The sequence below is a fragment of the Rhea americana genome, unplaced genomic scaffold, assembly GCF_003343005.1.
Source record: "Rhea americana isolate MKP2758 unplaced genomic scaffold, rheAme1 scaffold_178, whole genome shotgun sequence".
Taxonomy (NCBI): Eukaryota; Metazoa; Chordata; class Aves; order Rheiformes; family Rheidae; genus Rhea; species Rhea americana.
In genome coordinates this window covers 1,873,929-1,898,422 of record NW_028185905.1, presented here as the reverse complement: position 1 = coordinate 1,898,422, position 24,494 = coordinate 1,873,929, and the positions used below count along the sequence as shown (strand labels likewise).

The following is a 24,494-nucleotide window of genomic DNA, read 5'->3' as shown; positions in this document are numbered from 1 at the left end:
AGCGAAACAGCGGAGAGGAGCGGTGAACACGGCGAGCGGCGCTGTGCGCGTGTGCGACGGCTGCCGGCCGTATTCTCCGGTCGCGGCGGCCGTACTGGCTTGTGGACACGCGAGGGCAGCAGTGAGCGCGGCGGAGCGAAGTGTGCCTGCGGCAGGCGCGTTCTGGTGCAATACCGCCTGTTGAACACGCGGTGGCAACAAGGAGCACGGCGGAACGCCGTGCGCATGCGCCTGTTGTTTCGGTGGCAGACGACCGAGATGGCCGCCCGGAAGCCCAGTGTGGAAGACTACCGCTCCCGGCATGCCGCGCGAAACAGACATGGCCGCCCGGAAGCCCGGTGCCGGAAGACTACCGCTCCCGGCATGCCGCGCGAAACAGACATGGCCGCCCGGAAACCCAGTGCCGGAAGACTACCGCTCCCGGCATGCCGCGGGGGTGCTTCGCCGCGCTCGAATTACTTTGACCCTAGGGCGATTCCGTTCCGTCTCGACCCACAATACCGCCCGGGGCCCCTCCCGCGACCAGCCGTCCCGCCGAAGTACTGCTCTGTGGGCATACTGGAGCAGGAGCCTTTTCTGCGATACAGGTTCGTTATCAGGAGAGCAACAGGGAGCATAGCGGGGACCGCGCCCATATTCCAGAACATTGGGTTGTGGTACCGCCTTCTGGTGACACGAGGGCTGTTGTGAGTACTGCGACGCCAGGGCGCTCGCGCGGCACACTTCCCTGCCGTGTGCGTTCACAGGAGGAGGGCAGCCGTAAGCCCGGTGGCGCCACGGCGCATGCGCAGGACGAGTGGCTGTAGTAGCGCACACGGTGTGGTCACACGAGAGCCTACGAAGCCGCTGTGCACCCGTAGAATTCTTGCTGCAGCTCTGCACTGTGATCGCAGGAGAGCAGCAGTGAGCAAATAAGCGCTGGGCGCTTGCGCCGGACCCTTCGCTGCAGTACCGCACTGCGATCACGTGAGGGCAGGAGTGACCCCGGTGGAGTCATAGCGCATGCGCGGGACGCCGGGCTGTAGTACCGTGGTGTTACCACGCGGCAGGAGCATGGATGTGCCAGTGCGCATACGTAGCACTTCTGCAGCAATACCTTTAGAGCACAGGGGAGCAGTGAGGTTTGCGGCGCCATGGCGCATGCCTGCCAACATCACGCACTGGAGTCGGGCTGCGGTACGCAGTGCGGTGCGCTCAAAAAACAATCCCGCCAACCTGGGCGCCATGCGCGGCTCAGCCTTAGCTCCGCGGGCTTAGCGCCCCCTTTTTTTTGGCGTTGCTGCTTCCTCTGAGGGAAGAAAAGCGCACACAGCAGAGGAAGACGGACTGGAGCCCTTAGGAGCGGGACCCAACCTCTGCCCAGCCCTGCAGCACACAAGGACCCGGGGAGGGGGGGAGACACCGTTATTACCCCCAGACACACACAGAACCCCCTGCAGCAGCCCACGTTTATTACTCCCCGAGAAACCCTCGCAGCCCATGAACACCCCCTCCCCAACTGGCTCCAGCACCTGCAGACCAGTCATCCTCCAAGCTCTGACTACTCCAGCCCCATCACTCTCTGGGGTCAGGGTCATAGCAGGTCTGAAGGGATGGGTGGAGAGACAGGGATGGGCAGAGGAAATAAATGGTTGTGGAGAGAGAAAGGGAATGGATAGAGGGGGTGGAGAAAGGGGGGTTAGAGGGGCATGAGAAGAATGAGCAAAGGGATAGGATCCAGCAAGAGAAATGAATAGAGATGGGTTGGGGAGAGAGATGAAGGAGGCACATGGAACAAGGGGGGGGGGCCTGGAAAGAGAAAGGGATGGGAGACATGCAGAGGCACAGGGACCTGGGCAGAGTGATGATACAAGAAGGGTAAGGATAAAGAGCTGGACAAAGGAATGGAAAAAGGAAGAGAAGGACAGAGACCTGGACAGAGGAACAAGGAGCTAGACAGAGGGACTGAAAGGGATGGAGGGCTGGACAGAAAGTTTGCGCTCGAGGAGCAGAATAGAGGAAAAGTGGGATGCAAATGTGACAGAGGAAGAGAAACAGGAAAGGGGAGCTGGACAGAGGAATGGAAAACTCAAAGATGGGGAGATAGACAATGGGTTGGGGAGTGAAGCAAACAAAAAGAGGACTGAAGAGCCAGGTAGATGACAGGAAGGATGCACAAACCCTAGGAGGGAGGGAGGTGCGGTGAAGAGGGATGAAGCTGTAAGGGATGGACAACTAGAACCACTGTGAGAGGGATGAGGGAGAAAAGGTGGAGGGATGAAGAGCATGACAGAGATGGAGGCATGGACACGGGAGAGGCAGGCGGGGATGGGGGGAGTGGGAGTGCACTGGGGTGGAAGGATAGAAGGAGGGAGGAGCAGCAGGGAGGGACAAGCAGAGAGAGGGAAGGAGCAACAGAGACTCACCATGGTCTCTGCTCTCCACCATCCAGATGCTGGGTCCCCCTGCTCAGCACCAGTATTCCTCTTTCAGAGCCCCTGGAGGGGGGTGCCCCCTGAGAACCCTGGATCTGCTACCCATCTCCCACCTCTGCCAGCCCTGGGGCTGGGTCTGTTTTGGGGGCCCTGGGCAGGGTTAGGATATCTCAGGTCAAGTTTAGGGGTGCTTGGGGACACCAGGGCATGGCTTGGAGGGTGTTTGGGGACCCTGTAGCAGTTTTGAGAGGAGGCAGTAGGACCTTTGGTGTGGCAGTCAGTGCAGGGTGTTTGGCAGTCAGAGGGAGTTTTGGGGAAGGGTTTGGTGTGCATAAAGACCAGTAGGAATTTTGGGGCACTATTTTGGTGTCCTGGGGCAGGGCTTGAGGATATTTGAGGTTTGTGAGGCCACCACAGTCCCAGTGAAAGTGGCAAGGAGGACCCTGGTCCAGTACAATGCCTGTGGGAGTAATGCCAGGGTACAGTAGTGCTGGAACTGAGCAGCCTGCAGGACGATATGACAGGGCCTTGCCTGTTTAATCAAATCTAAAAACATCTGTGCTGATTGAGAATAAAGGGCAGTTGTGGGCTGCCTTGTGCTTTTCTTACTGGGACAGAGCTGGACAGTGCTGAGAAGGATCTTCTAAGGGTACTATAGGGCTGCAGAGGGGACCTTGGTGGTATCTGAGACTGTGCCAGGTCCATGAGAAGTCTGCAGCTCCACCAGCAGTGCCAGGGCATCTGTCCCGCTCCGCCAGAGCATGGGACATAAGGTATACAAGCCATCCCAGCCAGCACTGGGAGTATTTGTACTGTTCAGGCAGGATGCAGGGGTTCAGTCACTTTAGGGATGGTGGTGATGGGCAAGGTTATGGAACTGGGAATTTTGGGGGCTGCTTTGCAGGGGACATTCACTGTGCTCTTGGGAGGGTTGGATTTGCACACAGGAACCTGGGCATTGGGAATTGCATCCCAGTGGGGTGCTAGTGCCTTGGGTACTGTGTGTGGGTCTCCCCATGGGAGACCCCAAAGGAGAAGGAAGCCCTCAGAGACCTTGTCAGGGATGAGGAGCTTATACCTCATATTCCTTCAAAATCTCTTCCGTTATCCTTCTGTCCATATTTGCCACATTGCACTCTTAGGCACCCAGAAAGGGAGATGGAGGGCCACAGGGATTCCGGAGAGGTTCTGCAGGCAGGCAGCTCACACGTGCACTGCTGCCCACTCTCCTTGCTGCTGGGAGCCTGTGCTCTGGGCACAGGCCATGCAGCCTTGCTGCTGCTCTCCAACATCCTGGGAATGGGCAGTCCAGCCCACCATGGCTGCTGCTCCCTTCAGTTTTCATGGCAGCCACTTAGCCTTCCTGTGATTGCCGGTACTCCCCCGTGCAATGGGGGCAGTTGCCCCTGTCATGCTTCCTGGAGTAGAAGTAGAGCTCTGTGGCTTTTGCTGCCAGGTCACCACTGCCCCCCTGCAATCACAGTTGAAATAATAGCACCCGTGGGGACAAATGATTTTTTTTTATTTTGATGTGAGTTACAAAGGCAAATTTTACCAGCAAAGAAAGAAGACATGCCTTCTATTTCTAGTTACTCCCATGGTAAATACAATGGTGCAAGGGAGTAAGCAAAGCTAAACGACCAATAAATTACAAAATACATATATTCAGTGCTGAGACTGCATATTTCATCAGAGCTTTTCTTTTTTTAAAAAAACTCCACCATTTCATACTGTTACTCAGCTAAAATGAGTAGACTCCCATTTTTTTTATGATTATTTTCAAACAACCAATTTGGTTTCTTTTTTTAATTTTTGCCAAAAGCCTGATTTTTTGATATGTGTAGACAATAAGGCAAATCTTGTAAAGCAACTGTGAGGATGCTTTCCTCATGGGTACTATACTTGATTAGTAGAAGACCACTACTAACACCTCATTACCTCATCCCATCCTTGGGTTACCTCATCCTCTCTTGCGTTATAGTTTAAAGGGTTTTAGCAGACATTGGAAAGTGTTGTTTTTTATTACTTCCCTCCAAGGGGTAGGGATTAATCTCTTGTGGTTTGAAAGCTTGCAGAGTATAGCTGTATTTCCTTAGTGATCGTTCCATAATGTTCTACTATGATTTTCATCATCCTCAATACGAAGAATTAAAGTTAAGTCCTTCTGTTATACATCAAATTCAGAGACAGCTAAAAATCTATGCAAGACATACTCCTAATCTCACCTCCTCTTCAGATACCACTGGAAGAGAAATCCAATTCTAAGGTTTCTCTCTTTCAGAAGATGATCTACACAATGTTTCTTGGTTTTGGTATGTAAAAGGAGGAATTTTTGGTACTGGGAGTAACATGCATCAGTATTAAAATATATTTAAATACATTTAGACATTGCCAGGCTGAAATACATATTTAACTCTTAAAGGATTACAGAAAAGTTATCCTCAGACATGCGGCATTTCAAATACTGAGTGGCTTTCATTAGAAAAAGATCTGAACTGGCATTACTAACTCAGTGCAGATCAGAGAGATAAGGCAGCTCAACTAAACCCAGTTATCTGAAAGAATAGCACAAGTGACCTAAGAGTAACTTAAAATTTGCATTTCAGAGAGATCTTTTGCCCTTTTTTCTTTTTATTTCTTCTTTTTTTATTCTTAAAAAGTGGTGGCGTGGAGTATCTTTCTGGGGCAAGCATCTTTAGCCTACGAGCAATTTTAAGGCCGGATGTTTTTATGAGTCTATTTGCATTTCTGTTGGATATGGCAGAACAGCCAGCACCACCACCAAAACTGAATTAAAAAAAAAAAAACTAAGTAGTTAAAAAAAGGGGGGGGGCTTAGGTATAGCTAGCAAATTGAAACTTTTTAACAGCTGACCTACTTAAGACAGTCATCTTCCTTTGACAACTCTACTGGAAGAGCCTAGCGTTTATTGCATCAGATACAGATACACGGAGCATTGTTCTAAATTGGAAACAAAAGCAAATTTTTATATTTCAAATGCTGTGCAAGCAACACTGAAAATTAACATTTCATATTTTTTAAATTTCCCTACCATTCTCCAAAAGGCTTTCCCCCTCCCTCCTTATGCACTAGTAAATACGTTCCACAGTCCCTCTATGTAAGGGGCCACCTGTAAATTATTACAGTGTCATTAAGAGAAATAAATTTGAGAAAAATGAGCCACTAAAACTGTTCTATCTGCCTATCGTACGTATATACGAATCATTCAGCGACTATTCTTGACACTTAACAATTCCCTAGTCTCTAATGGTTCTATTTCAGCARTTGGCTGCCACCACCACCACAAGCTCACGTACAAATGGGTAACCTAGACCTTGACCATTTTTTATTTCATTCCTTGCAGTTAAGAGAATAACCAAAACTTGAATACAATCTGTAACCTTTTTTGCTTTTAGAAAGAAGCAGACCGATTGCTCTGTAGTGCCATCTTTCTCTTCATACAAGCAACAAGAATTCAAGCCTTACAAAGCACATGCTTAGGCAAATAAAGCACACAGATGCCGTATGTATACTCTAACACTAGTTTAATCCCCAGTGCTCTGTAAAAATACATTCTAAATTAACCTCCTCTCAAGGAACTTTCAAAGTAGACGATAAAGATCATAAAGACAGAAGAAACCAACTCCCTGCAGACTCAGTCAGGGCTCTCAATTCACTGAGGTTCTCATTCCTCCTTCATGATACGTATGATATACTCTAGCAGGGCATGGGCATATATTGATACACATAGCTATAGCCTTTCAAGATAATGTCCTCTATTCTGAGAGCTAGAGGAGACGTTAAAAGATGTGCAGATTTTTCTTTTATCTCCTCTTTCACAGACTTGCTGGCAGAGGTTAGTTATTTCCCATAAAATTTCTTATTCAGAAGGAAGATCAGAAGGTTGACATTTACTTTTGCTCTGTCAAACAACTTCATGACTGCAACGCCTTCATACTGCAGCTGCAAAAGATCCTACCAAAGAAAATACATTTATCAGTGAGAAATCCTCCAGGGCTAATCAAGAATCTGTAAGACCCTAGGATACAAGGGGCTTTTGAGGACGATCTCATGAAATATATGGCATAAGTTAGGAAAATGAGTGGCTTAAAGATCTACCAGCACTGCTAAAACCACTCTAAGACAAAAGATCTTCATCTTTTTTAAATGTTTATGAAAACGTTTCATTGAAAACTGTGAAAGAGAGCAGAAAACAGTTCTAAGAAAGCCAAATTTCAAATCTAGATATCTCCAGGCTTTTCACTTCCTCAATTGCCATAAGTTCGTCATAATTTTTAAAGCGCGTTTCTCTATATGCCTAACCATATTAGGTACCCGTGAAACATTATATTCCACAGCATGACTTTATAAAAAGCTGAGCGGCCACAGGCCTTACAGAGGCAGTTTAGGGCACTGCGATCTAAGGCAGTCCTTCACGAGGACTAGAAACAAAATGCTGATTCAGTGATGCATCAGAGAGGGGAGCAAAAAGACTCTCCTGATCTGTCTCATCAGTGGACTTATGTCAGCAGCCCCACTCTTGAATACCAAATACTGGAGGAGGCGTTCATCCAGTGCTACTGGAGGGAATAATCTGTCTCCTGCTGCTGTCCAGTCTAGGTGACACTGGAATAAGTAATTATAAAACTACTACTCCTGTTTTCCATAAAAATTTTGACAACGACAATGCAACTCTTTTTACTGATGCCATTGTTAATGCTATACTTGGATTAGTGCAGGCAGATTCCCCGCTCTCAGAACATTTGCATTTTCTGCAAAGCAGCGCTACAGAGGAGTAGTGGTACAGCAATCTGTATGTATTAAGGGTGAATGACCTGGGGTAACCAAATGAACCAAGAAGTTCACAAACAGCTCCAACAGATTAGAACTGAAATGAACTAGAAGAGTCCTCTGAGCACGTATAGGGGACATGCACTGCAGCTGTGCCTCCTAGCAGCCAATTAGGGAACATGTGAAGGAGAGGAGATACAGACTTATCAGGATGCACAGCGCTCCTGCACATAATCTATTTCAAGACCCCTGAGGCACTAGAGATCAAAAAACCTAGTGATGCCTAGGGAGCAAATTTTGGGGGACACCCAGAAGTAGAAGGAGTGGACAGAGACGTCAGGCATAACAGTACCAGTGTAGGAGGCACAATGGAGACTGTTTGGAAAAAGTTAGGTCTGCGTGCCTTTTCCAGTGGCCTGGAGTAACTAAAAGCTGAGGACTCCCAAGAAGTGGGCAGCTAAAGAAGCCAGTTAACTGCAGGGTGGCAGGAAAAACACCAGTACGCAATGAGTGGCGGAAGCCAACATGCCCAAGCCCAGCTGACCACTGCAGCAGACTCCTGATCTCTTTGCTGTAATGGAAAGTTGTGAAGCGCACACATGCGTGGATGTGTGTAACTATGAACACAGATCGGTATCAGGAAACAAACAAATTAGTCTGAATCTCCCACTTGCATTACATCCGTTTCGCCTGCAAAAGGGTTGTTTTCAAGTGCATTTTTCACACTGCCCAGGCAGAAAAATATGTGATTAATATTACAATAGTGTCTGGCAAGCAGAAAAAGTATTTGCCGGCCACATGCAGCCACAGAACTTACAGATCATACATTTTCAATGTTAAACAGGACAGTTCTCACCTGGTAATGTAACATAAAGGTTTCCATCTGTACTCCCATGAATTTTGCTTTTACCTCAAAATCTCCTACTTCCTCTGTTGGACTGATTTCAAATATCACATTTTTAAACCTATGAAATTTGAAAAATGGAAACAGTTCATTACTGAACACACAATTCCTAATGAAACAAGAAGGGAATACACCAGGTGAACTCAGAAGAAAAATTTCCAAGAATCTCATTGTTAACTCTAATTCTCTCTCCCTATTTAGAATGAGACCATAAAACCAAACCAGACTCAGGAGAATAATGAACGGAAACACAGTCTATGTCTACCAGAGCACATCTTTATGAAAGCAGTAATATCCTATCACAGGAAACAGGATACTTTAGCACTTGCATATCAACACCCTCTTTAGTGTGCAAAGCACAAAACAGCATTCAGAGTTGGAAAAATTCTTGAAGCAGGTAGCTTTTAAATATTCCACTAAAGACATGACAAATTCTCAAGGCTAACACAATGCAGTTGGACAAATCCAAACTAACAATAAGTTGATTTTTTTTTCAACAGTGAGAGTTCTAACTATTGGAGCAAKTCACTAATTCACTTGAGGAGGTACCCTTCCCTGACTGCGGGGGTGGGGGGGAGAGAGGGGAAGCGATCATCTTTAAATTTTGCCAAACCTCTCTATCAAAGATCCACTTCAGTTCACCCAGAAATAACAGAACTGAAAAAAGATCACTATGTAAGGTTTCCTGGCCCTTGCTACACAGGGATGCCAGCCTAGATAATTAAAACAATTTGTTCAGCTTTGATAGCTAAGGCTACAAACAATGCTGAATTTCAAGAGTTCAACCATAAAGCAATCTGTCATGATCTCAGAYAAATATCAAGATCAATAGAACACAAACACTACTTGCAGCCCCCCAAAGGGGTTATGTTCCTCAAGTCTGTGCAAGTTACAAGTAAGAGACAACAGAATTTAACATACCTGTTTCCCTCTTCCCCCAGAGAGCTTACTTACCTCTTAAGGGTAGATTTTAAAGAGAAACTCACTGGTTAACTTGCAGGTCTTCAATCTCTAATAGCACTCCCTTCTCATGAAGTCGAGCTGCCGTATATTTTAGAGATATCTTTTTACTATTTTTGCCTTTCATCTCTCGAGGTTTCTTAGAGACCCTGTGACAAATAGATAATGAGTCAATGAGTAGGGAAATCCAATTTGGGCAAGTAGCTAGAACCAGTATAGCTAATAAACTGTAACTAACACTGCTGATAAACTGACTAGAAGAAATACATCATCCACCTACATCACATTTGTAGCTTGGATGTTATCTGGGGCAAAAGCCATGTCTTTGTATGCTAGAAAATGAGAACAGGAGCACGTGACTCACCTAATGCATGAAATCTTTAATTTCCTACTACTTCCCCAATCTCTTACACAACAGGAGGAAAAAAAAAAAAAAAAGAAAATAAAAGACATGGTACTTTATAGGAAGCAGTTCCATTTATCATTAGGCAAAAGTGAATCTTCTTAAGGTAAACAAGGCATTTTATTCGTATTCTGAAAATGGACCAGCAACAGCAACTTCTACACAAACAGAAGTTAAAAAAAATAAGTGTAGCTGATTAATTCGATGATCCAAAATTACACACATCAGATATACTTACGCGTGACCTATGGCCCTGACAGGTTTACACTGTTTAAAATCTTCCTCTTCAATCTCAGTGTTCCTACTGCATGTCCAAGGGGAAAACCATTACAGTTGTCCTCCTTACCTGTTAGACTAATCTCTCCCTCACTGTCCATCCTTAACTGCTGCCCTAGGGTTCGACTCTCTCCATGTCTATTTGAGAAAACACAAAGACCCATTCTATCTTACAGTTCAGGTTCTACTTTAAAGTAGGTCTGCTTATCATGCCAGTAGTTACAGGCTTAAATTCCCCTACATCCCCCTGTTTCACATCTCTATGCTTCACCCTTTCCAGTAACAATTCACAAGGGCCAAAAAGCCACCTCTGAAATCTCTTCAAAACAGAAAATTCTTTCTGCAGCATGTTCAGATGAAAAATGTAACAGAAGAACATCAAAGGAACTGCTGCTTTATATCAGAATGACACAAAGTGGGATTTCTCTCACTTACATCAGCTGTCAGAAAATTAGGAGAATATGCTAAACTTTCTCTACGGCCAATTGCCAGAAATAGGCACCTCCAAGAGGGCACGCAAACCCATTTCCCCCCCCCCCCCAAATAATCTCACCCTAAAATGGACAACAGTTCACTGCCCGTCAAAGCAAAAGGAAGTGATGAATTTAGGAGGAAGATATCACTTTTTGTCAGGAAAACCTCGGCACCTGAATTGGCTTCCATTGAAATAACTCATTTCAGGACAAAAAATAAGACAAATCTTAATCAATGCTTGTAAGTAATCAAAATAAAGAACTTAAAAGTTAGATTAGCTTCATTCTCTGCTTTTAGAAAGAACGACAGGACAGACTGAGCAGCAGATGTGTTATTTGGGCACCTCACTTTATTCCCCCTGCTTCTATGTTCCCCTCTCCCAGAAGGACAAAAAATATTTTAATATGTCTTTTTGACCTCATTCAGGGCACTGCCCTCCCCCTGGTATTTTCACACCATTGGTAGGATCCTTCTGCAGGATCATTAGTTTGGTAAAGTGCTTAGACCAGAACCTCTGAGCAGATGACAGTCCCATTCTTCTTAGCATTGACATATAACCTTATTCTTTAAGGAGTGCTTCTAGAGCCACAGTTCCAAGGTCCCAAGATACTTACTTGCCCTTGCTTGCCAGGTTATCCAAGCAGGTTTTGATGTAGCTTTTGTAATAATCCACTTGTTCCCCATAAAAGGTAGCTTTGGAGTTCAAGGCACTGTACGTCTGCTGCAGCTTCACCAGCTCTGCCTTTCTTCTCTGACGGTATCTACGCTGATTTCGGATATCCTACAGCACAGAACGACTTAGCAGCCACTGCCCAGCACATTGAGACAGACTATTTGAAATGCACTATTTTGATTTGGCTTAGCCTTGCTTTAGGCTACAAGCTGTAGCGAGATTCCCCAGTCATACTTGCCCCAGTTTAAGCGTCACCACCTCTTCTGTGTGTTGACTATTTATGGAACTAACCAACTCCCCACAGCAGTTTATTTGAATGCGTTTTTGCTTTCTCCAACTTAGATGCTGCCAGAGTTGCAGTGACTAGAGCGGGCACTAGCAGTAGGGGAATCTAAGGGTTGCGTCAACTTCTACCTTCTCTGGGTAAAAAAGAAATCCTACAAACGCTATAATCATACCAACGCACAAAATTTCCTCATCTTTCTTTGTCAGCCAGCCATTTTAAAGCATATGTTACATTAATAACTGAGCAAAAAAGTGTCACACAGTCAAATCAACTTCCTTTTTCTTTTCTGATGCTTATTAACTACTTGATGATTGATTCCAACATAAATAAATAATCACCTTTAGAAGTCATGTTATGTACATAATCTTTCTCACACATTACTTCAGTGAATTTGTGGTACAAAATACATCCTCGCCATAGTAATGAACAACAGTATGATACCAATTTTGAAAGATTTTTTTGTCTCCTGCTTTGCATTTTAGGAATTGTTGGATGGGTATGTTTAAATACAAATACTGCTTAGGATTTCTTTTAAGTTATGTGCAAGGTTTTCTTGTGTGACTAAGTTTGTAGAGGCACTATTTAAACTAGTGAACAGCAATAGGGGGRGGAAAAAAAACCTCAACAGATTAGGGTTTCCCCCAAGCCACAGTATTTTTCCTTATAAAGTGCCCGAGATCCTACCAGCACAAGCATTTGAGAAGATACGAATTTCTCATTAAGATAAATGACTTTCTAAACACAAAGAGGTGAAAACTCAGCAACAAAGAAGTATGTTTCATGTTTCTAAAGTAACTAATGCAAAACTTACTCCTGAAAACTCCATAGACTAGTTTCACAACACTGCAAATTGTGGAAAAACATAATCACGACTACTAGGAAACCACTGATGGAAATACCTTTGCAATATCATTGATTAGTTCCTGGTACTTATTTTCTGCATTCACAGTCCCCAGTTCTGTCAGCTTCTTCAAGCCTGTCTTGATTTTCTCTTTTTTTTCTTGAAGATTTAAATTGCTGTCTTCCTTTACGGATATAGACTTTTTCATCTTATCAGGAGTTTTAGCATCACGAATGGCCCGTTTCTGCATAGCTCTTTGATGCTCTGCTTCCTAGGGGGAAAAAAAAAGCAACAAAGCTACAAGTTCACAAACAGATTGATTTTAAGGTGACTGGGAACCACTCTGACTTCCAGCATAACACAGGATAGAAAATTTTGTTCAGTTATTCCTTTACTGAAGCCAGTGAATGCATTTTTGGCAAATGCATTCATGCATAGGAACCAGCACTAGCCTACCTGCTGTTTAAAACAGCCTTCTAGATAGACAGACAGACAGACATTTAGCAGCTATCAAAAATGTTAAGTTTATGCATACAATGTATTTCCATTATATTCCCTTCCCATCGTTGAGACACGCATTTCCATCATCAACATGTCACAGCCCCACTGTAATACACAACCTCTAGGCTTCGATGCAGATTCCCAAGTATACCCGCATATGTCTGGATAGACAATAATTTCTCAGTCCAAAAAGAACGTAAGGAAGCAAATTCTTCATACTTGCTCTGAAGTAGCTGGAGTTTCTAAGATTTCAGTCAGGGTTTCTCCTGGTTGGAAGCGGATTACATCAACAATTAAACGCTTTGTACTGCAAAGAAATCAAGGAGAATAGGCGAGAACATTTAAGGCTGAAAGACCTTCAATATTCTTGCTTTGCAACAATGACAAAGCATCACCAATTTCTCTAGTCACATTTTCACTGGATTCACACTTGGCCTATCATAAACCAGACCAGATCCCTGATAACTCAGTGTCAAAAAGTAAATTACTTTTCAGAAACTAGTTCCCTGCGAGGTGCTCTTATGCAGTACACAGGTTTGCTCCCCAGCACCTTCATAAGCACTGGGGACATTACCCTCTATATTCCAAGGCAGCCCCAGTACTGCTATCTGGACCACAGAGGCTGCAATTCTAAGGTGAAAGGCAGAACAGGTAGCAGAAACAGCAATCTCATGTAGCCAGAAAAAGTCTAAAATAATACCTATCCATAAGTGCACTTTAGTGCTTTGTAATAGGTATCAAACATCTCCATAGGGACTATTTTTTTTTACTTATAGAGTAACTGAGCCCAACTGGGTATCTGTCTCCAATCTGGAGCAAGACAGTGTTGTTCCTTGACCTCGGTTACGATTTAATCACAATCAGTGCCCAGTCCGATGCAATCTGTCCCTGAAGCAGATGATGAAACCAAAGCGTACTTTCAATACTTTGTAGTGAGGTTGTCATTATTTCTGGCATCACACAAAGTCTGTCAACACCTTTCTTTATCATCAATATCTTTGATTACTACAGGCACAGGCCCAAAATCTTTTCTGTTGTAATCAGTGTTAGATTCTTTTGGTGGGTGGGGAAAATACTGATATATCTTTTGAGAAACACAGTTAATGTAAGTTATTCTTGGAAGGGTGATTTTCTTTCGGGAGGTCACTGCTCCGGCAAGACTCAGTATAAGCCAACCTGAAGACTTCTCAGTTTAACTATCTAGCATCTGAGTAAGAATGTGTATTCACCAGAGCAGGTGAATATGCAACTGAATGCCAGATAGCTGCTCTACACATCTCAGCAATAGGGGCTTGCTTAAAACTGGCCAAGAGATAGGAAATAGTACTAAGTCCTCCCAGATGAAGAGTTTGGTAATAATGAAATCCTGACTGTTCATTGCTCTCTTTCAATTAGGCTCACATCGCTTCTTTTCCCAAAAAGCTATTAGGCTTCATTGGATAGAGTCAGATTTGAGGAATACAGAATCTAGAGAGAAGGGGACCACATCAATTAAATAAACCAAAAAAAGGACAATAGCAACAGCAAAAATATCCGAAGGAGATACTTTCCCCAATTAGGGGAAAAGCTACATAGAAAGAAGCTAATTCTGTAAGAACTGGCTAATTTAGCAGTACAGTACAATATTACTCATATGTACTAGACTTTTGGTTACTCACAGATTTTCCATATGTTCCTCATTTTGTATTAAAAATATTTGCATAAGGCATTATATAGGCAACACAAATATCAATACATCTAAATTTTAGATCTGCAGACTTCAGGGTTAAATTGTGATAAACACAATGAATTACTTCAGAGAGCCTTTATGAATTATTCACATACAGGTAAATTTGCCTGCTTTGGTCTCACTCACATCCAGAAGTTTTTTTCTGACAGTTTTCCCCTCCAGAACCAGCAAAAAACAACAACAACAACAAAAGCCAAAACAAAAACTTTTAAAGGAAGCTAAATTCTACTATGACAGAGAACAAAACAGAACAAATTTAACAGCCACAGAATTTCAAGGACATGGCTATAAACTCACTGTATTCTGAGTATCAGCCCCACCTTAGCTTAAATTAAATTTCGATTCTTTTATTTTCACATACAGATTAGCTGTAAAGATTCAGCTTCTACCCTGCGCATTGTCTGAGATATGTGCCAGGCAGTTACCCCTCACTTACTTCAGCAGAATTGTCCTTGCATCCATCTCTGCGTTCTCATCACCGGGCACATCAAATTTATTAGTGAGCGTGAGAGAAACTTCAGTCTTTGCTAGCATTTCCTTGTTGGGGTCATTAACATTGCCGGATCCTTCCCCTGCCAAGTAGAAAAAGGTGTTATACATTTGATTGTATTCTTCACATTCTTGACTGCTAGAGCTTTGTAATTTTTCCTACTTAACAGACCACAGAAAAACAACACTGAGCTTCCCACACTGTTAAAATGATACTTCATATGCCAATAATGGATTTTTAAAACATTATCTTGAATATGTCAGAGGATTTTTCTTCACAAAACTGACAATGAATGGGCCACGCAGAGAAAGGTACCAAGTAATCTCAAGTCTGTAGACCTTACAAACGGGTATATCTTGCACACTATATCTCAGCCTCTCTTTCTCTATAATGAGAAGTCTACCTGGCCAGCCAAAAATATGTTAAATAGAAGTATCAGTCTGCTTTATTGCCCGTGTCATCATTAGAATGAATTTTTAAAGCAAAGAGTAAAATGCTTATTAGAAACCAACCTTGTAATCTTCTATTAAACAAACTAAACTATCCTGTCAAAAGGAATTTCAGCTGCTCTAATTGTATCTGAGCTTTCTGTCAGAACACTTGTTAGGATGTGTTTTTCCAACCACTTGCCCCCCTTTTCCAGAGAGCTAGAAAAAGATAAAACTGAAATATTAACCACACCAATACAGTATATAAAGAAAAATGAAATGAAGGGGCGCTTTCTAGTTAAACTCAAAATCTAGGTTCTCTCAGATAACACCTTCCTCTGTTGTTCATGAGTGCTTGGAAGAAAACAATCATTCCTTTAAAAGGCTCTAACCTTTCTCATCAATCAATTTATAAGTAAACATTTTGCTGGCAAACCATCTTCTCCAAAACATCCACATCCCCAAATGGCAGACTTCACGCTCCCAATAGCTGCAACATGAAAAATCAAGGAAGGAGAAAAGCTCATGCGACTTTCCAGTGTCTGTCATCTCATGGAGCAGTGAACTGTAGGGTCAGATCCAGTTTTCAGAAAACTGTCACAGATTAGCAACAGTAGTGTTAGCTTCTTCCTCCTCCATTAGAAGAGGGTAAAATTCTCTCCTTTATCAGATATTCATTAATGTATAGAAATAATTGAATAGGAGGGAAGCAGTTACCCTACCAACCATACCAAAGATCTTTATAGGAACACACGTTCCTTTCAAAGTTCAGTAATATATGTAAGTATTTTACATTACAAATACAGATCTCTAGAATGAAGAACAAATCCTTTCAAGTAAGCTGGGGCACAGCGGGGAGATCCAATATACGGGAAGAAATAAAACATTTCAAAATTTATTTCTTCTAGAAATTCAGGGAAGTGGAGGAGAATGGGGCAGAAAGAAATGAGGCTAGTGAGGTTGTTCTTCCAGTGTAACAAATTCTGTTGTGAGAAAGAACAAACGAAAAAATTTGTTGCTGCTCTCTTAGAGCACCTGCTTTCAAATGACCTATGACGACTCCTTATATAGCTTCTTTACTGTATTTTGGATCATTTACGGCAATATCACATATTTCTTAAGTAAAATAAAACAGATCACCTATTAAGGACTCAATTGTAGGAACCTCTCCCAGATCATCCAGCAACTCATGGATCGGATCATTGTGCTCTGGAGCAATTGCATCTTGATGGTCTAAGAGCAACTAGATGAACAGACAGAATTTGTTTATTTTTTTTAACCACAGATCCTTTTCTAGCCAATGAAATGATCTCACTCAGAGCTGGTTTCTTTTAGAAAGAGACCTTATTTCATCCCAGTCCAAAGCAGCAATATCAACATTATCATATACGTTATTATATACTTACACACTTTCAAAACAACTTAGAAAAAATCATAAGGAAATTACTGAATTCTATAAACTGACAAGCTTTTACACACTAATGACAGTTTTCACCTTTAAATTTGGTAACCTGGGTTTCAACTCAAAAGTAGAATTTTCTTTGTGAGCATTGCTTATAAAGAGCAAATGTAACCAATGCATACTTACAGTATGTGTATTGATGATTTCACCAATGGAAATATAAATAATTGGTTTAGTGAGAGTAACTAAGTCAGAATATTCATCAATATTAAATTTATCTTGCAATTCAGGGACCTCACAGGCAGCCTGAAAAAAACGTCTTTGAAAAAAGGAGGAGAAAAGAATCAGTATAACTCTATGAGTCACATGACATATCAAGAGCATTAACTCCCTGTGACAATCCCAAGCAAAACCACTGTTCTATAATCTTCTGTACATCACAGCATGCTACAATTTGTCGACTTTAGTGTACCACAAAGTAAACTCAAAAATTTAATTATTGTCATTGAGCATGTTGACATTCGCTCATTTTCAGCATCCACAGCACAGGTCTGTGACTCAAGGGACTCTGTTCACGCATCCTCCTGCCTTCAGTGCAAGAACAACTCCTCCTTCCCCCCTTCCCCCACCCTGCTCCCAGCTGCCTTTGGTTTTCCTTATTACAAAACATGAAAGGTTGAAAACAAGAGTTCTGGAATGAACAGCTGATTTTACTACATAAACAGCAAAACACCAACCCTCTTCAATTTCTGAGCACCAGTTAGCTTTTACATGAAGGCAGGGTTCATACAGGAAAAAAGAATGGGGTATGTCCGTATTAGCTGTCTATGTCCATAGTATCACGATAAATACAGAGAAAGTCAACCTTAATATTGACTTGTCATAAATCAGAATACTTGACTTGGCAATCTCATTAATACACTACGCATGGTTTGTGAATTCTGGGTACGCGTTGTATTTGCCATTGTCACCGATGTTTATGTAACTCTGGGAGTGCAAACTCTTATTTTCAATAGGCTACTTATTTAACAGAGATGGAAGTTATATTTACAATTTATTATTATTATCCCTGTCAAACCTCCCGACTTAGTTGCAGTCTTCTACCTGAATTTCTGATACGACTGTGAAAGGTATTCATTAATGATGCTTAGATGCGCATTGTCTCCCATGAACATCTTATTGGATGCAGCATGCTGTAACATCTTTGCAATGGAACCAAGGTTTCTGCGTTGATCTGTAGTCAGCTGACCTCCAGCTGAAAGATCAATGATGTCAAACGCATCTGGTGCAACAATGGCCGGATTCATGTAGCGATAATAGAGTAAGTTGCCAACAATCTGGGAAAAGTTGAGTAGAGAAACATGTCAATAAACAGAGGTATAGATCACAACTACATTTTCCTGAAACTATTCTGACTGTGCTTTGATTAATTATTTTTGTGCAAGCTGTAGGCCCATTTCAAGATTAAAGTTCGACTGTCCTGTCAAATACAAGCATATGCTATCCCAAGAATCTACAGCGTAAAGAAGATTAAGATGCAGTAGGATGTTAATCACAAAGAGGGAAAAACGAGCATGACTAGCTACAGGAATATAAGGCTACAGATATGCCTATGTATAAAGATTTAAATTTTTAATCTATAAAATGTATGGACAGGAGATATTATCAAGTTATCAACGCACTACTTACGTGATCATGAGAAAATTTACCATGGGAATTAAACAGAAATGAGTTAGTCTGACAGAGGGCAGAACAATGACTGTACAGACAGAGGAAGCTAAGATTGTAGTCCAAATATAAAACAAGAGCTAATTCTTGGAGAAGTGTGCAAAACAGGCCGCCATCTCCAATAAAGCAAAAATGGTGAAGCATGGCAAAACAAGGAGCCAAACTGAGAAAACTAGTGGCTGTTTTCCATTCTTTCTCCAAACCCCTTTTCTTTTTCAAAATAACTCAGGAAGCCAGCAACAATTTCAGACACAGTCCCCCAGTTAAAAAGAAGCTAGTGTAACTGAGAAACCATTTAATCCAGAGATGATAAATGCAGAAGCACAAAAGATCAGTGATATTTGACATTTCAAAATTCAATTTACTTAGTTAAATGTGAGCAGCAGTAAATGTCAAAGAACCAAAAATAAGGATGTCATACCATCCATATGCTCACAAATATACTTCAAACCTTTATTTGATACTTTGCAAAAGTTATTCTAGCAACAAAAAGGAATTAATACACCATGCTGTTGTAAAACAACAATTCTCATACTGTGCTCTAATATTTTCTGGTTGTTCACAGAAATCTGTAGATGGCTAGGCCACAGAATCTTGGCTTCTCCTGCTTTCCAAGTGACTTAAATGTACAGAAGAGATCAAGGRTCTGAACAACAGCTGAAAGCAAAGATAAAACAACCTAGCCCCTACTAGACAGTGGAGAAAATTATTAAGCACTTTCAGAGATCAGCTTTTTGATAACTATTTCATTCAAAACACTGTTGTACTCCCTCAGGTTATGTCACAGGATTACAGCAGTCAAAGCTGTTTCACAGAAGGCAATAAGAAAATGCATCTGTGAGAAAAATCATATTAATAACATCCAAACTTAGGGGATGGGAGAACAGAACAAAAGGTACTACACAGGTAGCTTTTGTTCCTAAAAATTTACTTGTACTCATTGCACACACTGCAGTTTTGATTTTCCTGTGGACAGTTACACTGTTTCCACAAGGACTAATGAAAAATGCAGTTTTCCACCTAAATTTACAGATGGAAAAAATTAATTCACCTGCATAGAAAGAATCGATGCCTCAGAATGGGAAAGCACAGAACTAGAAGAGAGAAGAAAACAGCATTCAGATTGGTAAATATAATTTAATGAAGTAGAGGGCAGAAAAGTTTAAAGAGACATTGTCAAGTATTCTAAGATAAAAAGTTTATTTAATTAACAAGCAAAGGATTTATGGACATAAAGGCCTCCATGATTACAAAAAGCTATTAAAAAAAAGGGGGGGGGGGAGAAAAGGAAAGAAATTTCAGTGAAAACCAAAAAGCTATACTCATTTGAGTGCCTACTCTGAGCATACTTCTAGTTCTCCAAACATACTGGAATGCAAAATACAAAATGGACTAGAAATCATGAGCAATTGTTGCTGTTTAAATGTTCAGGACTGTTACAAAGTATGGGAATTAGGAACATCAGAATTTTTAGTACAGAGTTTTTTTACTTGACATTGTCTCTTTAAGAAAAGACCAGCTAGCTGTGATCACTCCAGCAAAAACAAGGTTTACTTCCTAGAAGCAAGAGTACCCCAAGTCCAGAAACCTAAAGGACCAAATATACAAAATATTACAAGCAAAGCAGAAGCAAGAGAATGCCTCCTTTTGAGCACTGTATTACATCTCAGGTGTTGTATATGAAGCTAACAGTCAAACACCCAATGTGAAACATTTTACATAAGTTAAAAAGTAATATATACAGCTGTACATACACTCCTATACACATGTGTGTGCATGCGCATGTACACAGGCGAAGAACAGGATACCCTTGCCACAGCCAAGCTGCTGGCAGTTATTCCCAAAGGTGTTCAGGTCCTTACCTTCAGAAGTTCATCCTCACCAGCATCAGGGAATTTCTCATGCAGAGAGTCTTTTAGCACTTTGGCAATGAAGCGCATTCCATAACTTTGGAAGAAAGAAAAGGCAAATAAAACTGTTGCTAGCATTTTTATTACATCAGCAATTTCTTCAGAACAGTACTGCAGTACACCAGACTCACGGGATTTTATCCACTGAACTAACAATAGCAGACAGGAATTTGTCCGTCACTGTCCTCATGTTTCTGATTGAGGCATCCAGGCGCGTCCTCACCTCTTCATGAGTTAGCGCTTGTTCAGGTGTAACATCATATGGCAGTTTGCTATTTGAAAAAGATCAAACCTATGAAGTATTTGTCAGGCCAGCATTTTTCAGAAACAGAGCTAGACAGAATTTCTAGGTAGAAACAGAAACAAACTAGCTTACATTCACTTGGTTGCCAAGGGCTGAGCATTGCCTTCAATCCACATTTTAGGCACTACAAGAGTTGAAGATTTCTTGCTTTTACTTTTGCTGCTTGCCTTGCACTGGACGTTGTTAGAAAAGACTCAGCTAACTCAAAATTCTACCTTTTGTACTGCATAAAGACATACAGTCCAGGCAAAAAAAGGTGCTGTCTGCGGCATGTAGTGTTTCAGGCTACATAAAAGTCAGTGAAACAGCAAACTACTCATTTCAACATTGAGCTGATAAAAACTTGGGTATAAACCACAAGTTAAAGCAATTTCTAGAAAAACTGACATCACCTGCTATCTGCAGGAAGTGGTGCCAAATAAGTGGGTATGTTTTTTCTGTAAGCTAAATTTACTTCATTTTGTATGGTTTTTTTTAAGTGCATTTAAAAAAAAATTAAAAAAAGAGAGAATCCTCAAGATTTAGCACAGTCTCATGCATTGAAGTAAAGAATCCAGAACAACTCTCTTGAACAAATAAGCAAAAATCATCTAGCACACAGAGGTCCTGCAATCTAATTCTCATCAGCAGCTGACATGAATTTGAAAGATGTTAGGACTAAGAATTTCAATATTGTGCTTTTGCTCCAATAAAGGAGGCTTTGTATGCTTGCAGATAGTATTTAAAGCTTGCACAGGGTATATAAGAAAAGAAGAAGGGCTAATATGGAACTGATTCCCAAGTACTTTTTCTCCCGTGATCTCTTCTAGGTTACATGGCCTCTCACAGCTAACGTTCAATTCAGCACAGTTCAGTGCACAAACAAAGAGCATTTTCTCTTCCATTTCCTAATGAGATCTTCCAACACCCTCGGCACCACTGTCAAAACATGATCTTTCTCACTCTCTGATGAAAGCTGATTCGAGGAGAAAAAGCCAGTATCAGCTGGACAGATGCATGCAGCGAAGCCAAGAATAGTCTGAGAGGATTAGCAGAGCAGCGCAAAGGAGCCGAGAAATGTTTAGAAAAACATAATAGTAACGGTTCTCATACCTGGCCTCACCAGTTTGAGACTCCATCTGGTTAACCCAAGACTTGTAAATATCCACAGGATCAGTTTTGATATTGAGTGATTTGTCATCAATGATTTCCTTCACAACCGGTGCCAGGATCTGCCTCAAGGCATTCTGACCACGGGCACCACGGTTGAAACTCACCACCATTTTAATAACGGTAGGATTCCCAGTCACAATCTCATGTATTTGATCTACTTTTGATCTGCAGAAGAAAGAATCTGAATGAAATATGAAGTACACATAATTCTATCTGTTATACATAGACTTCTCAGCATAAAGGAAAGTGTTACAGTGTTACCATCAGGAAACATGCATTTGTACTAAAATCTTTATACAGCAATAATCTGCAACACTGTATAAGAGTAATATTGGAATATTTTTCAAAATAGATGAGATAAGGAACTTATGCCTTTTGCTTGGGAATTGCAACATAGTCTGCCAGTAGCCAGCCTGATGTCAATTAATTATAATCCAATTGTACACTCCATTTGACAATGTGATTCAAAAACACAAAGGTAACAGAGAGCGGTTGATGTAGAGAGAAGAAAAAGAACTGTACGTTTCTTCCAGTACTCAAAATAAGTAAGCTACACCAACAAAAGCCATTCCTAGTATTCCACCCCAGGGAATATAGTAGCAGAGAAAAAAGCATCTGCATTTCCCCAGACCATTCCGAACATGAAGAAAAGAAAAAAAAAAGAAAAAAAGAAAAAAGAAAAAAACACCCTCTTTCAGCAGTTGTTGCTTGCTTCGGGGCATACACTATCTTCATGGTTAAAACACATTCTAAAGAAATGTTAGAGGAATAGTCCTCCCAAATTTTACTACACATTGTTCTTCAGCAAGTTGTGCAACTCCGCATTATAAAGAACTGCAGTCATGTAACATCAAGCTCCTAAGGCTCAACTGACCAAACAAAATGCACCTAAGGATAGCCAGGTTTCCTAAGACTGACATTCAATAAGATGACCAAATAATACAGCTTCTTGGTTTCAGTATCCTCATCATTAGTTTTTGGAAATCTAGTTAAAAAAACAAAAACAAAGACACGCTTACTGTCAGCTTTCTCCCTGGCTGGCAAAGCTTGAGTTGCTCTAGACAGAAGAGCAGTTTATTAGAGGTTTTTATAATCAAACATTAGAGAATTGAGGTTAGACTGAATTTTAGGATGACTTTGCATTATATCAAAGGAAATTGCCTTATTGTGTAGCAAAATCTTGACTGCAGTGAAGAGCCATCATCCTTAATGAACAGACTCAACTCCTCCCTTCTAGATTGCATTAAGAACAGATATGAAATGGAAAGAGCAGAAAGAATGGTCAGTTCAGTATTATCTGCATACTAGCATGAGACACCATGGGAAATCTGCCTTAGTTCTAGAAATTCCCAGAACTGATTCAACAACAAGGCTATACTGTATGYTACCACATACTTGATCTCTTCCTGCAACGCTGTTTGGAAAAGCCTCAACAACAGGTATTCCTCTCTCTGGTTGGATGCATAGTTATACAGTGTGAAGATCACAGAATCCATGAACTTTGTGGATTTGTTCTGAGGCATCTGAAAAATCAGCTTGGCCAAGTAGGTGGGATTAGTCTGCAACAAGAAGGAAAATTCAGTGTGCATTCCCCCACTATCACTGGGAACTAAGATGGCTCAAAAATATAACACATAAGCAAGGACTAGGCCAAAACATATAAGCCTCTAAGACAATAKGTCACTGAATGCTTTAAGAGCAGCATTAAAAGCTGTGTACCTGAAGTAAGTAAAACAGATGTTGATAGGCTTCCAGCTTTTCTCTCTTCTCCTTGCTCAAAGCTTTCAGACCTCCCCTTTGTTTATTCAGCATCATCATGTCAGAGAGCTGTTCCTTGTTCTTCTTGGTAAGCTTTTTGCTATGAGAAACAACATCCTAGAACGAAAGAATACAGGATAGCTTTCACTCTAAATATTTAGTAACATGCAGTACTGGAGAACAGTGAGAACAGTCGCATCTGAGAGCCCGCTTTTCTTGCATATGGAAAGGTAGAGTCAAGGTATGCACGATGCCTTTAAAGTGGAGCATGATATGTTAGGTCAGTGATTTCTTTGTACTTTATGTCTGACTTCCTGAATTTGTCATGTGCTCCCAGAAGGGTTAGCCACTCTTGACAGTAATTAGTATCAGAGCTGACAGCATCCTGAAGATGTTTGAAAATGTTTTCTTTTAAATTGGGCTTGAACCCTCAAAATCCTGTCCTACATTCCGCTACCTCACTATCTCTACATACTCTGTGAACAATAGTACTTTTCACTGCAGACACCTACCCAAAAGGTGCAGCCTCTATCACAAATGAAATTTTACTAAACTAATCCAGATCTTACATGGAGACCAGATTCATGTCATGCCGCCCAGGACCAAATCAAAAGCTGACTAGAACTTCAGCTTGAATAAAGACATTGCTGTATCTGCAAGAGGTTGCTTTTCCGTTGTTGTTGTTTTTGTGGGGGGGGGAGGGGGGAGAGGGAGGGAAGACTGTTTTCCGCTTTTTCTGTGGAATTAATTACATCAGCCAAGTGATAGACTGGGCCTCCTTTAGCCTAAAAGCAGGCATATGTCTCCTGCCTCGGAAATCATCTCTCTCTCTCTGTTACAGCATCCCAAAATAAGAGCAACTAAAATGTGCGAGCTTGTGTGTCACTTGTTCAACCACAAAGGAACAACAAAGCAGAGTTCTCAAAGCCTTCAAACACAGAATCTCCTGCTCTCATTAGGTCAAGATAGTCTGATGTGGGTTTTCTTAGTTTATGCTTTTGTTCTGTTTTTAAAGCTTCAGGTCCCTTCTCCTCCCACAGTTTTCTTTCTGGCACTTCGCATTAAATGAG

At 41.7% G+C, this 24,494-nt stretch overlaps 1 protein-coding gene and 1 long non-coding RNA gene across 4 annotated transcripts in view; one reads left to right on the top strand and one right to left on the bottom strand.

Moving 5' to 3' along the window:
* The first annotated feature begins 433 nt into the window (after positions 1-433).
* LOC146597791 (uncharacterized) lies at positions 434-24,085 on the top strand. The gene is made up of 2 exons (XR_014895423.1): positions 434-587; positions 21,324-24,085. It is a non-coding gene; the product is annotated as an uncharacterized LOC146597791 (long non-coding RNA).
* The window catches only part of IQGAP1 (IQ motif containing GTPase activating protein 1), a 76,844-nt gene continuing 56,265 nt past the window's right edge, over positions 3,916-24,494 (bottom strand). For all 3 annotated transcript variants that reach the window (XM_085301574.1, XM_085301575.1, XM_085301576.1), the window contains exons 24-38: positions 23,386-23,541; positions 23,062-23,225; positions 21,607-21,831; positions 20,342-20,482; positions 20,163-20,247; positions 17,677-17,909; positions 16,759-16,891; positions 16,311-16,413; positions 14,689-14,824; positions 12,743-12,830; positions 12,081-12,293; positions 10,837-11,003; positions 9,096-9,218; positions 8,062-8,170; positions 3,916-6,389 (exon numbers count right to left, since the gene is read on the bottom strand). In XM_085301574.1, coding sequence (XP_085157700.1) covers positions 6,276-6,389; positions 8,062-8,170; positions 9,096-9,218; positions 10,837-11,003; positions 12,081-12,293; positions 12,743-12,830; positions 14,689-14,824; positions 16,311-16,413; positions 16,759-16,891; positions 17,677-17,909; positions 20,163-20,247; positions 20,342-20,482; positions 21,607-21,831; positions 23,062-23,225; positions 23,386-23,541 — 2,190 coding nt within the window. In that variant the 3' untranslated portion in view covers positions 3,916-6,275. The remainder of the gene's footprint in view (positions 6,390-8,061; positions 8,171-9,095; positions 9,219-10,836; positions 11,004-12,080; positions 12,294-12,742; positions 12,831-14,688; positions 14,825-16,310; positions 16,414-16,758; positions 16,892-17,676; positions 17,910-20,162; positions 20,248-20,341; positions 20,483-21,606; positions 21,832-23,061; positions 23,226-23,385; positions 23,542-24,494) is intronic.